The sequence below is a fragment of the Mus musculus genome, chromosome 4, assembly GCF_000001635.26.
Source record: "Mus musculus strain C57BL/6J chromosome 4, GRCm38.p6 C57BL/6J".
Taxonomy (NCBI): Eukaryota; Metazoa; Chordata; class Mammalia; order Rodentia; family Muridae; genus Mus; species Mus musculus.
The window spans coordinates 98,923,130-98,937,736 of record NC_000070.6 but is presented as its reverse complement, the minus strand read 5'-3'; the positions used below and the strand labels follow the sequence as shown (position 1 = coordinate 98,937,736).

The 14,607-nt window shown below is 40.5% G+C and overlaps 2 protein-coding genes across 16 annotated transcripts in view; one reads left to right on the top strand and one right to left on the bottom strand.

Moving 5' to 3' along the window:
* Dock7 (dedicator of cytokinesis 7) overlaps window positions 1-1,078 on the top strand; it is a 194,295-nt gene extending 193,217 nt beyond the window's left edge. For 9 of the 13 annotated variants that reach the window (XR_001784187.2, XM_006503314.4, XM_006503313.4 and 6 more), the window contains one exon: window positions 437-888. Coding sequence is in view for 12 of the 13 variants with exons in the window: in XM_006503314.4 (XP_006503377.1) it covers window positions 437-479 (43 nt within the window). In the remaining variant the exon portion in view is untranslated. Of the gene's footprint in view, window positions 1-436 lie in introns of all 13 variants that reach the window. The other 4 variants (NM_026082.5, NM_001290636.1, NM_001369285.1 and 1 more) reach the window with 2 other exon arrangements.
* A 1,115-nt stretch (window positions 1,079-2,193) lies between these two features.
* On the bottom strand, window positions 2,194-13,927 carry Usp1 (ubiquitin specific peptidase 1). Of its 3 annotated transcripts, none has more exons than NM_001301414.1 (9): window positions 13,494-13,927; window positions 11,063-11,301; window positions 9,383-9,503; window positions 8,769-8,873; window positions 7,883-8,043; window positions 6,189-6,877; window positions 5,381-5,551; window positions 4,712-4,913; window positions 2,194-3,667 (listed from the first exon to the last, which is right to left on the bottom strand). In NM_001301414.1, exons 2-9 carry the CDS (start codon window positions 11,230-11,232, stop codon window positions 2,932-2,934), a joined length of 2,355 nt encoding a protein of 784 aa, NP_001288343.1. In that variant the 5' UTR covers window positions 11,233-11,301; window positions 13,494-13,927; the 3' UTR covers window positions 2,194-2,931. The 3 variants fall into 3 exon arrangements, with proteins under 3 accessions (NP_001288343.1, NP_666256.2, NP_001343353.1); NM_146144.4 differs by having other exon boundaries at window positions 11,063-11,282; NM_001356424.1 differs by lacking the exon at window positions 11,063-11,301.
* Between the last annotated feature and the right edge of the window lie 680 nt (window positions 13,928-14,607).

The following is a 14,607-nucleotide window of genomic DNA, read 5'->3' as shown; positions in this document are numbered from 1 at the left end:
ATAACTTAAAATGTTCATTTAATTTCAAATATGGTAAATATCAATATATAATCCCACATAAAAGTAGTTTGAAAACCACTTGATTCCAGATTTATTAGTTATTTGTTAAATAACTTAAAATGTTCATTTAATTTCAAATATGTTAAATATCAGTATATAACCTCACATAGTAGTTTGAGAACCACTTGATTCCAGACTTAAGATTAGAGAAATACTTGCTTCTTACCACAGTAACCTTGAATACTCCAGAAATCTCTTCCATGGCAGTTAAAGGACTAATCAATAGGCCTGATAAAGTCGCTACTATAACATACCTCCAATCTATAGATAAATCTGAAGCCAGATTATGACAACGTATGTAAGATGGCAGGAAAAACAAGCCTTAGAAGATAAAAATAAAACCCCACCATTAACTATATCCTCTTCTTTTCCTCAGAGATTCCTTCAGCCGAATGAGCCTTCGAAAAATGGAACTCTAAAATACACACTTGTTCTATTCATTTGAAAAGAACCATGTATTCAACACTGAGTGTGAGGTCTATTGAAAAATAGGACTTGGATGTCATTCTGGAAGCAATAGTATTGATTTACTCTCTGAAGAATGTGCTCCCAGATGCAGGCTGTTACGTGTGAGGCTTGTGGCGTGGTTTCTAACCTTCTGGTAACATGCTGTCATCTTAAAAACAAAAGGTTTTAATGATTCAAAGGTACAGTACACATTTACAATTATTTATACCATAGCTAATGTTAAATTTATTTACTTTTAAGTTCTTGTTTTTTAATTTATATTACCATTTATAGGTCCATTCATTTTTTGAACCATTTTAAATGTAGTAATGCTTATTTTAAAGGTACTATTAAATATGTGAATGTTTACACTAATTTTAATGAGTGGGATTTTAATTTCTTTATTTCAATGGGAAAACATGAATTGTTCAAAAACTGGTTCTAAACTGACATCAAACCGCCCCAAATTATGTAATGGTGTCAGATACCCACCCCACCCCCAACCTGTTAAGAATTGCCCAAAACAGCATTTAATAAAACATTCATATAAATGGCTATATACCAGAATCTAATGCCAGTGACATGCAGTGACACTAGTTTGATCTTATTGAGCCATTTTATCATCATCAACTCCATTCGTCAAGTTTATCATCATCAACTCCATTCGTCAAGTTTGAGCTGATTTCCGTGCTTCATATTTGTCAAGTGTTTACTGACTGAACCATTAACTAGAAATTTGCTTTAAGGCTACTTGATATCATTAAAGGTAACACCACGCTGGGGTTTCATTGATTTTAATCTACAGTTAAATGAGAAGTCACGTGGTTTTACAGCATAAATTAGTTGCTGTCATCAAAACCATCATCAAAGTAATGAACTTCAGTATGGAAAAGGTGCACAGGAAAAAGTGAATGCTTTCTATTCTTAGCACAGTTCCCCGAGAGTATCCATGCTCTCTGAAATGTCTCCCACTTTCAGGTGATACCGTGACTTACAAAACAGCACCAATGGTACTCGTCACGCCTGACCTCTGGAGTCACCTGAAATGGCATTCTTTCCTCTTTGGTGGGCTGTGGGCTGGCAAAGGCGGTAACCATGAGGGAGAAAAGGCTAAGTGAACACCTGTCATTCCTCATTTGGTTACCTGAACTGTTTGACAGCTCAGATAGTGTGAAGAACTCTTAAGAGTTATGTATGTATGGTTTAGTTCCAAAATACCGGGTTTTTTTCTCATGAGCTGCAATGGAGATTTCTTACTCCATTTTGTTATACTTCCTGACAATGTTTCCTAAAACACAACCTTTAATAAATAGCACAGGATGGTTACTTTTAAAAGTTCTACTAGTGATTCTAAACTTAAGGGAAAGTACAAGGACGCATGATCTAGTTGCCATCACACCATCTGTGAAATGTTAATAAGCAATTTTTCCATTGAAATGGAATGTTACTCCAATAGCATTTGTATATTTATTCAGGTGAGTGTCCCTTGGCCAAGTCCTTAGACAAATGACTTAAAATTAAGCAAAGATGTGTTAAGGTTGTTAACTTTCCTCTGAAAGTTGTTGGCCTCTGCTCCATTGCTGAGTATTAAATGTTATTTATGCTTGATGACTCTCTTGTACATACACATTAATCTAAGAACTCCACTTTGATTAGAATATACATTTTAAAAAAAAAAATCACACATTTGGTTGTTAAACAGCTTAAATTTTATTGACCTCCCAGTTTTTAAAAAAGTTAAAGGTCACACATCTAAGTTGATGTTCTATGTACAGATCGTGCAGAAAGAGTATGAAGAGATACAAATTAGTCATGCCAAAAAGATTGACTAGAGTACAGAGCCATCTTCATAAATACATATAAAATTCTTATGAAGATAGAGGGGATTGCCAGGTTTTCTGAGACACTTTCCAAAGTTATTCAAGGCACAAAATATACACCATTGTGAATATACATATTCTAGACTTTGTGCCTCTGATACAGCGCAGAGATTTGGCTTCATGACTATTATAAAACTAAATATACTGAATGAGATTGTTTCTTGGGTGAAAAAGCCAGACCTATAAACATCAAGTAGATAATTACTCCAGAATATGGAGAATACAAATACAAGCACTTTATTTTAAAAAGCAAACACAAAAGATCATGTAAATCCAAGTGTTAACTGTGTCAAGCTTCCATTTTGGATCATTTAGAATCTACACAAGTTTGTTCCCAGCTCATCCATCACTAGTCTCTACTAAGGAAAATGATTCTAAAAATTAACATGGTTTTCAGTATTTAAAATCTCACTATTTATATAAAAGCCTAGAGAGACCAATAATATCCAATAGCTTCAAAAGATAAACTAAAGACTCTTAGATGTAATCAACTTTACCAACATCTGTCCAGGTCTGTTTAATATTTACAGGGGAAATATACTCACTATAATTTTTTATAGAATAGCAAGTAGGGAGTAGACGTAGGGGATGTAGAAGGGGAGAGAGAATTCAGAAAGTCTTTCTCTTCTGTCACTTTTACCTCAGAATCGTCAAAGAGCAACCACTTCCCCTCGTACTCCTTTAAGCTTTGCACTACATAGGAAATTTTGTTCTCAAGTCCGTTCATGTTAACGCCTGTTTGGTCACTGGATTCCTTGTTCCTGTCAGATTCGTGGGTCCCATTAGTAGTATCATTAGTTTCAGAATTTCTATTGTCGGTGAATGGTGTCCCAACCACCTTATCAGGATTAGATGCTTTGTTGTACAGCTCATAATCTGCTTTGCTCTTTTGTCCACCGAGAAGTCCAATACCTTCTACATTTTTTTTGTTCAAAACTTTACTTGGCTGGGCATTTCCACCAACTCTAATTGATACTTCATCGTCGTAGTTCCCAGCCGTCCCCCTTGCTTGCTCCTCGGTCAGTGGCTCTGGCTTACCTAGTTCACACATCTGGTCAACCACAAAATTCCCCTCATCGAGCTCTAGACTGTTAAGGTCAGTGACTTTAACAGATGCGGTATAGTGCCCACTACTAATAGTAATGCCACTGTGCATCACAACGGCAAATAATCCATAGCTGTCATTCGTCGGCTTTGTGCTCCATTCTTCTAGTGACAGTTTAAGAGGTGTCAATAAAGGAGTGTTGATCTTGGAAAGTCCACCACCGTAACAGTCAAACCTTTGGAAGGAAAAAAAGGTTTCCTGTAATTCTGTTTTACACACAATGTGAAGCCAAGTAGTAAGTCCTTAATGTTTACTTACAAGCAAAAAAGGCAAACTAAGGCTTCAATTCTGAGGAAAATGCACACACAAAAATATTAAAATAGGACCTAGGTATAACGGTGCGCACATTTAGTCCTGGCACTTGAGAGGCAGAGGTAAGTGGATCTCTTGAGTTCAAGGCCAACTTGGTGTACATAGCAAACTCCAGACCATTCAGAGCTCCTCAGTGAGGCACTCTTTAACTGATGTTTGGGTGTTTCTGTGGAAAGTATATTTTCTTCATTCTTTTATTAGATTTGTACACTAGGAAATTAGCATGCAGAAACCATGAAGTATACAATAGCATATCAGAAAAGACAAGATTATTCAAAACAGCCACTTTTATATCTATTTTTAAAAGCTTTTGGACAAATTCTCAACTACAAAATTTCCCAAAGTTTTCAGAAATGAACTAGATTTCCTTTAAAACTGAAAATTTTAATCCCCTCCCCATTCCCCAATGTCAGGTATGGTGGCTCACATCTGTAATCCTAGCTTGAGTCTGAGTCAACCCTATCTATCTCAGAGAAGGAATAGATTGTAGATTTCTCAGCCTTTTAATCCCAGCACTCAGTAAGCAGAAGGAAGTGAGTTTGAGTTCAAGGCCAGCCTAGCCTACTCAGACACTCTGTCTTGGAAGTAAATTTATAAAAAAAAGAAAAAGAAAAAATTACTCCATTTCAGTCCCACAGAAGCAGACTTCTACTACTAGCACCTACAGAACGCATATGAAAAGGTGTGTGAGAACTGTACTGGGCTTTCTGGAGCTACAGTTCAAACCCAGAACCTTCTCTCTGCTAGACAAGCACACTGAACTGAACCACCAGCTCCAAAAGAGCATATATTTATGCCCAGTGAACCTGCTTACTAAGAGCACAGAGTCGATTCTCACAAACGACTTCACTTGGCACAGCACTGTAGACAAAGCCACTGTCTCCCTCGGCTTATTCACAATACTCACTCCAAGCCACTAGCAGCAAAGCACTTCAGATGAATAGTGATAACTTCAGGCATTTTATCAAACAGGAGACTTCGCTCTGCTTCCGTATAATGATGGCAATTTTCACAGAAGTATTTATCCTCTCCTACAATTCTCTCCACTGAAGCAAACTGTGAAATTGCCCATCTCAAGGTCTTCATTTCTGTTTTTGGCTCTGGAGAAACTGTAAAACAGAATTGTTCACTCATAAATATCTTTCAGACATTGAAAACTTAAACCAAGTTTCATGTGCAATATCATTCAGTTTCAAATAACTGATCCCCAACATCTAAATACTTAGTATTAGCCGAACATACACACACACACACACACACACACACACACACACACACACACACACAGAGAGACACACACCAAAAGCCAAATAAGCCCAAGTCTCAGGTCAGTCGCCAGTCTCGTGATTCCTCAGGACATTTCCATACTTTTTATGATTTACATTGAACACAACAGTAGCTCAAGTAGTAACTTAAAATGACTTCAGTTAATAAAATATTAAGGTCTCAGATGTTAAAGTATTTCATTTTTTCCATTACAAATTGGCAAGTAGAATTAACAAGTGGTGCTGAGAACAGGAAGGACGCTCTAGCCATCTCAGTCTGCACACACAGGCTTCCCCGCCCGTCCGCTTACTTTCAGAGCTCTCCTCGACCTTGGAAAGCTCATCTTCTTGCACTGGAACACTAATATCCTGGAAATCTTCTCTTCTTTCTGTTAAGCTTTCACATTCCAAACACCGAGTCCTTAACACGAGCTGACCTTGAAACAGTTTCTCTACTAGCTCAAAGCCAATCTGTTCAGCACCTAAAATGAAAATGGGAAAATGTTTATGCAGATTTGCTTTTCAGTATAGCCCAATTCATTAATTCCCTATTGAAAGTACATCGTGAACACAAAACCTGTTTTCATATCTTATTAAGCAGTGCTTTATTCATGAAATGTAAAATTCCTACCAAAAATTTTTTAAATATGAATTACTATCTTTAGAACAATGTCGGCTGTGTCTTTAACTTGCTTCCTAAAGACATGTCTTTATAAAACTGCCCCAGAGAAACAAATCTTTTGGAGCAACCATCAACCACAATAACTACAGCACGCCCGGCAGATTTTCCCTAAGAGGAATGAATACATGAGTAAACAAAACCAAGCAAAGCAGTTATATCTCAGGTCTAAGACTCACTGAACTCAGTTTCCCTTGAGCTCATACTGCATAGATAAAAGGCGCAAAAAAACAGCTTTCCCATTAAAAAGGTTTTTCCCCTTTTTAATTAAAAAGGTTTTTCCCATTAAAAAGGTTTTTAACTTCCCAAGTTTAGAAACCATCAAGCAAAATTACCCTAATAACAACAGCACTACATAATACATGTACAGTGCTGTGGCAAATTGACTATCTTAAATCCTGTCCATCACCCTCACTAGCCAACCTAGTAACTGCACTGACCTTTGTTTCCGGACTTGGCTTCACTGCTGTCCACAGGTGTGACGCTACTTCCTGGAGATTCGGGTCCACCATTAGCTGTGTGGTCACTTCCGTACTTCTCCAAGTCCTCTTCAACATCACCCTCCTTTTCCTTAGGTTGTCCTTTGGAGCGCTGGTTAGTTGTTATTTTTCCAAGACTACAGAACTTGGAAAGAATGCTGGGTTGCTTAGTGGATGGCTTTAACCAATTTATTTTAACTTTTGATTTCTTCTGTGAGGGCTTTGCACTCTCACTTTCAGAAACACACTTGGGGATGATCTTAGGAGCAGCCTCTAGTGTGTCTCCGATAGCTTTTCTCTTGGATCTGGTTTGTCTCTGGTTTTCTTCCAATGGCTGGGATTCCCTGGACAGTTTAACCTTTTTCTTCACGTTACTCGACTCACTGTCACTTTTTCTTTTCCAGTTCCCTTTGGGGAGCTGCTCTTTGACGTCCTCCGTATTCCTCATACTGTCAATCTCTGTGCTGGTAATTCCACCTGTTTCCTCTTTCTGAAGAGATTGTTCTTCAACCTTGCCGGATAATTCAGCCAGGTTTTTTATTTCTTCTTTTTTTAGGAGTTGGCATGTTTCTTGAATGTTTCCCAGAATACACTGTAGCACTTCCTGTGCATCATGCTGTAGAAATCCTTCATACATAGGGTTGAGTTCCCTATGAATAAAAAGGCTCACTTTAGCTAATTCTAGTTTTGTTTAGTCAGAGAAATTTTTCTATTAGCTATTTTAAATATCCAAAAGCATTCTACTAATTTGAAAACTCTTACCTAAATTTACAGTTGAAAGTAAAAACAATTTGACCATTATTTATGATATTATATTATAATACCATCACCCTCTTCTACATTATACGTTTGTGTGTGTGCTCACGCATTCACAAGGGCTCCCATGTATGTACATGTTTATTTTTGAGCACATACAAGTATTTGTAACCTGCATGACACATTTTATATACAGATCCACAAGTTATAATCTGAACTTCCTTAGGACCACGTGTCCAGGAATCCTCGCTGGTCTATGGGGCACTGAAGTGGTAACTGTTTCCTACTTCCCCAAGTCCCCTTCAAGATTATGCTCATGTCCTTTAGGTTGTCCTTTAGAGCACAGGTTTATTGTTATTCTCCCCAGCCTATAGAACTTGAAAAGAATGCTTAGTGACCAGCTTTAACCAATTTAACTTTTGATTTCTTTTGTGTCTTACATTCATGGTCAGAAACACACTTGGAGCCCGAGCATGTACAGATCTGGGGGTTCAAGCCACAGTATCATAAAAATGACTAAATCTGTCAATACTCGGGGCTTTACCGCCAGTGACTGAGTTGGTGTAGACCGTTTACCTGTATTTTTTTTTTTAAAGAATGCAGTATGACACATAAGTATGAATCATCTATGTATAGGCCAGTACTCTAGTCAAGCATGAGTCTTTCGACAGAAAATGTATTATTTCACATCAGGAAGACTATGAGTAAATTTGAATATAATTAATCTAGTATCTTTTAATTTTAAACATCAGTTTGAAAGTCTTTGGGTATAAAGGCTATGAGATGGGGCTTCAATTTTCAATTGTCTTGCCATCTACTCCTGTGTGTTCATATACCACCCTCTTCTAAAGACAGTAACTAATAGAGAAAGAATGGTAAAATTGTGTTAAAGCCTGTACCTGAGTGTGTTCAGCAGTCGCCTTGGCTGTGTAGCAAGTTCATCTGTATATTTCTCTGGATTTAAGAGAAAACTAGCCTGAAGCTGTTCAACTGAAATTATTAAGGACTGTAAACTACATATAAGCTCATAACTTGCCAAAGACTCTTCTTTGCAGCTTCCCTATCAAGAAAAAAAAAACCATAAAATTATTTTTTAAACATTAAATAAGTGCCTCTTTCCTTCTTGGTCTCACAGCACAATATAGCTTTTCTAAATTTAATTTCAGTACAGCAAAATCTCTATTAGTCATACCAGTCAACTGGTTTTCTTCAGCTTTTTTTTTAAGTTGCTTTCTATATGGACAATGATTTTTTAAATCAGTTTTCTTTTCATTTATTTACTTGCAATTAAGGCTAGGAGTATGGCTCAGTAGTAGAGTTTCACTTGTATATGTAAGACCATAAATTCAGTCTCCAAAAAACATTAATGGCAATTACCATAGACTCCAGTGAGATACTTTTGATCGTGAGGGACAAGTGACAAGTCTAGTTAACAATGCATAAAACACTATATAAGGCTATGAATAATCTGGATAATATACAGTTCTGAAAAACTTAACAGAAATATTCTGTCACCACTGTTCTGAACTCTCCTGAGAATCTACTACCTTTTTATTTTCCAAATAAATGTAATTCTTCCCATTAGTTCCTTGTTGCGTGTGTGTTGGGGGCATGGCGGTTGTTGAGACAGGGTTTCAATGTGTAGCCCATCTAGCCAGTAAATCACTATGGAGACAAACCACGCTTAGCTGCCTCCCAAGTGCTGGGATTAAATGTGTGTATCACTGGGCATGGCCTTCTCTCTAGCTTATTTTGCTTTTTAAATTATTTTCTTAATCTTTTTACCTTATCCTTCTGATTAGAGTCATCCTTCAGAGCTTCTTTCTTCCTTGAAATAATATTAAATAAGTGCTTCACTCCAGTCTTAAAGCCAGGACAAAAGTATAACACCTACAAAAAGGGCACTGTTTTAGTACTGAGCAAAGAACACACCTAAAATCACTACTGTTTTCTGTAGGGCACGTTTAATGTATATTACCTAAAACTGATAAGACCCTCATCAAACGAGTTCTCTACCCCACCAAGAGTAACCACTGATCCTCAGCAGCACTTAGCTCTGAACCTAGGTAATATTAGTAAGATTAAGATTACCAGGATAAAAACCAACAAAATTGTAATAACACACAAGATAATAAAAGTTTTTAAGTGGACATAGGACATAGTACCAGGAATCAAGCAATAAAAATTAAAGTTTGGCTTTGGCTTCTTCCCCTTAACCAATCTACCCAATTTCAGTATCTTACCTTTACTTCTTTCTTACCCAGAGGAAGTAATGTACAGTTTTTGAGTATTACCATACAGAGTCTATTTTGGTTTATTTATAATTTATGAAAAAAGTATGGACAAAGCCATTCAATAGTCAATAATTTTCAGAAACTTTCAACATTACATCACATTACCTGAAGAATACTATTCAGATAACAAGTGTTGCCAAGGTTATTCAATCCCACAAATGGTAACAAGTTCTCTCTCTTCTCGCAGCTTACTGGGGAGGACTGTGCAGCAGGAACAACTTGGTCACTGTTAACACAGAGGGAAGAGAAAGTGTAAAGACGTGCCATCTTAGTGGAAATACTACTCCCCTAAACTTAATATTTTTACAATAGGGATATGATCATTGAGCTTTATACCCAACCCTGAACAATTATTGGTGAAACACACATGGGATAAGATCTACTTTTAGTTATCCAACAGACTGCCCATTTTGTTGAACAATGAGCTACCATAGACTCCAGCTAGAGCAATTTGGAATATTCACTTTTATTCTCTATTTTTTAATATAAAAATCATTTAGTTTTAATGAATTCGAAAGTAAAGACATCATGCAGCTAGATAAAAGTAGCCACTCAAACAAACTCTTGTCCAATCCTATAGGACAGCCATTCTGAAGCCATGGAGTTCCATTTAGAGCTTTATAGATCTACTCTCAATTACATTTTTGTGCACTTATCTACCATAAAGGGGCGCGGGGGGGGGGGGGGGGGAGGGTGAGTTTAGACTAGAAAACCCATCAGCTCTGTATCCTCTCCTGTGACTGATGCACCCGTACTGCATGTACAGTCTTTCCCCTCTTTCCTTTCTTCTTAGTGACTAGAGAATTTACATGCATTAAAAAACACTCATCTTTAAAATCTAGTTTCAAAATAAACTGCAACTGTCCTACCTCTAGCAGATATAGTAGTTCTGGAGTATAAAAAACAGAACAAACAAAAAAAAAAATAAACTGTTTTCACACACACTACACTGCAAAAATATCAAGCAGTGTTTACTATGTTCCTACTACACAATTTTTTTGGTTTGGTCTCCCCCCCCCCTTGCGTGCCCCACCCCCCAAGAAAAGGTTTCTCTTTTTCTTTTGGTTTTTTTTTTTTTTGGCTTTTTTTTTTTTTTGGTTTTTCGAGACAGGGTTTCTCTGTATAGCCCTGGCTGTCCTGGAGCTCACTTTGTAGACCAGGCTGGCCTCGAACTCAGAAATCCGCCTGCCTCTGCCTCCCGAGTGCTGGGATTAAAGGCGTATGCCACCACACCTGGCTCTCTCTTTTTCTTTTTCTGATTTTTCAAGACAGGGCTGCTCTGTGTAGCCCTGGAACTCACTTTGTAGCCCATGCTGGCCTGGAACTCAGAAATCCACCTGCCTCTGCCTCCCAAGTGCTGGGATTAAAGGGGCGCGCCACCTCTACCTAGCCCCTACTATACACTTTATTCCTTATCTTGCTAAATGCAAATCAATGTGTACTTTCTTTTAACCTCTGTCAACTGTCAGGTTCAGTTGAGTACAGAACTATCAACCCAAGTTCAGTGCTCTTTCACTGATTCAGAGTACAGAAATACATTTAAGGGGGCTGGAGAGATGGCTCAGCTGTTAAGAGCACTGACTGCTCTTCCAGAGGTCCTGAGTTCAAATCCTGGCAACCACATGGTGGCTCACAACCACCTTTAATGGGATCTGATGCCCTCTTCTGGTGTGTCTGAAGACAGCTACAGTGTACTCATACACATAAAATAAATAAATCTTTAAAAAAAAAAAAAGAAAAAAGAAAAAAAAAGAAAACGAAATACATTTAAAATAAAATACATACATCTCAGATCCTCTATATTCAGAAGTTTTTTCTTCATTTTCTTGAGAATCAGTAAAGTCTAAGGCTCTTTTAGTTTCCTTTTTCTGAAAAAACTTCAGAGACAGTCTGTTTTTCTTGGATGGACTGCCTCTTGAAAGCCCATTACTTTCACTAGGTATGACGCCAGGCATTTTCTTTCAAAATTGCAAGGAGTTGACGAGAATTAACTTATTGAAGGAAGCTGTAATCACCAATTAAATCTATTAATCACATACAAAAAGATTTCATTAGTCCCCAGCTATCATATGTAAGTGACAAAATTAGCAACTATGAAAAGATTTACCAAAAGAATGGAACAAATCAGGACATCTTATTTCAAAACCTAATGCCTGACAGTAGACACTTAAGAGTTTATTGCTTATCAATGGTTCTCAACCTTCCTAATGCTGTGACCCTTTAATACAGTTCCTCATGTTGTGCTGACCCCTAACCATAAAATTATTGTTGCTACTTCCTGACTGTAATTTTGCTACTGCTATGAATGGTAATTAATGTAACTATCTGATATGCCAGATATGAAATCCCCTGTAAAAAAGGTTGTTTGACACACTACTGGGGGGTCTTGACTCACAGGTGGAGAACCACTGGCTTAAATGCCAATGATACATATATGCATGCATGCAGACACACCCGCACAAACTTCCTTTAAAATTGCTACTAAATTCTTATTACCATAATGTGGGTATACATATGCATATGTATGGGTATGTGTATATGTACATGCATTAAGAGCCATATCTCAAAAATATCCATTTACTAAAATCATTCATACAATAAGAAGCAAAAACTCTGGGCCAGTGAGATGGTCCAGTGGGTCAGGGCGCTTGCTGCTAACCCTACCAACTTGAGCTTAATCCCAGGGACTCAACTTCTCAAGTGTGCCCTCTGAACTTCCTGTGCACACCCATACACACACAAAGTTTGAAAACAATAGGCTTAAGCAAAATTTCATTTTCTATATACAAAAATAGCAACTGAACAATGGTAAAAATCAGGAATGAATAAGAAACCAAAGTAGTAGTGGGGACTACAGTCTACAAGGCCACTTGTAGTCAATGTGAACTACACATACAAAGCTGGAACAGAGGTCGGAAAAACTTGCCCGTCTCATGTGTGCTAAAGATTACAATATACTTTAGTTTTCCAACTATGCTCTGTTTTGAGACAGGGTCTCCCAGTGTAGCCCTGGCTGGCCTGGAACTCAAAAATCTACCTGCCAGCCTCTTCTCCCCAGTGGGAAGTCCTACGGCCAAGCTACACCCAGCTCCAATTGTTTCTAAGCTATGTGACTAGAAGTTTCAAGGTAAAACTTTAAACGGGAGCGGGGGAGGGAGGAAGAGAGATACGGCAATACCTGTGATACTTTATAGAAATTTATTTTTTATTTGGAACATCTAGAAGAAAGATAATCCTTCTATTCCAATATTCCAAAAATATGAACGAGTTTCAAATATAGGTACCCAAGTAGTAAGTAGTTGAGGTACACACAAATTGATTCAAACTCTACCCCTAAACATTTCACCCCAGTTCACTGTACACTGCAGGGAAACCATTTCTGGGAACCAACTCAGGAAAAACTGGACAACTGGCAAAATTTCCCATCTTATCTGCAACTTAAATTTTTGTCTCTTGGCCCCTTAAATGTTCTTGATGAAATGACCTGTTAGGAATGATAAACCAGCCTTCGCAAAACTGTCAGACTTCCCCCAAGCACTAATGACTCCGGAAAGGTGTCTTCCTGGGAGCCAGTGAGAGAAAAGTCATCAGCCAGCTCAAACAGCGGCCGTCATCTCGGCCAGCCACCCAATCTGGGACCCTCTAAACAGCCAGCCAGCACTGATGGTCACCAAGAGCGCGACACTTTCCCGGGTGCCCAATCTTATGTTCTCCACGTCCCTTCTCAGAGCTTTCAGTCAAAAAAGCCTCTCCAGAACTATAACCCAAGCTTCGCACAATGAACTTAGCCCTAAGTCTTCTTGACCAAATGACACCGTGAATCCTCAGTCCCACTACTTTTCAAATCTGTGTACAATGATAGGATTCAACTCTTCTTTCAAGAAAAACGTGAAACAATAAAAACAAACTCTTGGGCGCAGGGTTAAGACACGTGGCGCCGTACACACTTCTGGAGAAACTGTAAGTCAAGAAAATGCGCGGTAAAATTTCGCAAGCCCCGACCCAGGACACTGCGATCACAAACATCTCTTCTCCCGGCCAGCCTCTCCCATTACGAAAGGCGTGGGCAGAGGGGCACTTGGGTCCTGGGTGTGCCACCCCGGGGGTCGCCGCGCCCGCCGGCAGTCCCTCGCAGCGCAGCCCGAGCCTAAGGGGCCCTCCCCACCGTCAGCACCTGCCGCGCAGCCCCGGGCCCTGAACCCCGGGCGCTCCTTACCCGGTCATGGCCCTTCGCGAGTCCGCGGCGCCGCCGCCGGGGAGACCAGCCGGGCAGAGTGCGGGCGCGACAGGTGAGCCCGGCCGCCGTCCCGGGAGAGGGATCGCTGGTGGGCGCCTCCCGCGGGGGAGTGACCATTCGTCCGCGGAGCGGGAGCCGGGCCGCCGCTCGGTCCTGCCCGCCGCGGCACCACTACATCCCCGGCGCAGCCCGGCCGGGAAGGCTACGGGCGCACAGCGGTGGCGGCGCTCCCGAGCCGCAGGGTCCCCGCACGGCCGCCGAGGGGGAACTTGGCGCGTTTTCCTCAGTCTCAGGACCCCCGCGAGTGAACCCCCGCCCGCGCCAGCGTCGCGGCTGGAGGTGGCGTCCACGGAAAGTGCCGGTTCTCCTCTCCACGTTGCAGAGGCGCGAAAGGCGCGAGCCGCCGCGCGACCGCCCCTCGCCCCCGGCACGCTCGGCTCCGGAACCAGCTGGAACGGTAGTTCCTCCCGGGGCCTAACGGGTTCTGCAGTTTAAACAGCGCAGGCAGCGGCACGGGCAGCTCGCGCGGGTCCTCGCAGAGGCGCGCGCTGCGCAGGAGGCCGGGCTGGCGCGCAGGAGGCTCACTCGCTCGCTCACGCCCTCTTTTTTTTTTTTTTTTTTTTTTTTTTTAATTCTTTTTAAACATTAGCACTCGCGAGTTGAAGGGGAGGGAGCTTACGGGTCGGGAGATGGGACAGGGAGTGACTGGGACAAGCCCCTTCCTCAGGTGCTCAAATGCGCCAATCCAGGCTGAACAATTTCCAAAACCTCATTCCTCCGCCCCACCAGGAAGAGCCAATCAAAAAGTACCTATACGAATAAAACAATTAGCCGGCAGAGAAGACAGTCTGACCAATAAAAAAAGTACAAGGAACGAGGCCCAGCCAATCCCGGGAGAGCATACGGCGCCCTGGAGCGGCTCTTTGCAAGCTCATTGGCGCTCCAGTGCGCGCTTTCTCTGCCGAGGTTAGGGTTCCGCTTTCCGTTTTGTTAGCATGGGGAGGTGGCGAGCCCGGAGGGTGTGGCTTCTGGGCCGAGGCCCCGGTGCAGGCCCGCCTCTTTCTTTCTTTTTTTTTTTTTTTCTTCCCCCTCC

Coding starts and splice junctions, on each gene's coding strand:
- Usp1 (NM_001301414.1), bottom strand. CDS start 11,232: ATGCCTGGCGTCATACCTAGTGAAAGTAATGGGCTTTCAAGAGGCAGT. Junction 9,504..11,062: donor GAATATAGAGGATCTGAGAT/GTATGTATTTTA, acceptor CTGTGTTAACAG/TGACCAAGTTGTTCCTGCTG. Junction 3,668..4,711: donor TTTGCTGCTAGTGGCTTGGA/GTGAGTATTGTG, acceptor TTCCTTCCAAAG/GTTTGACTGTTACGGTGGTG.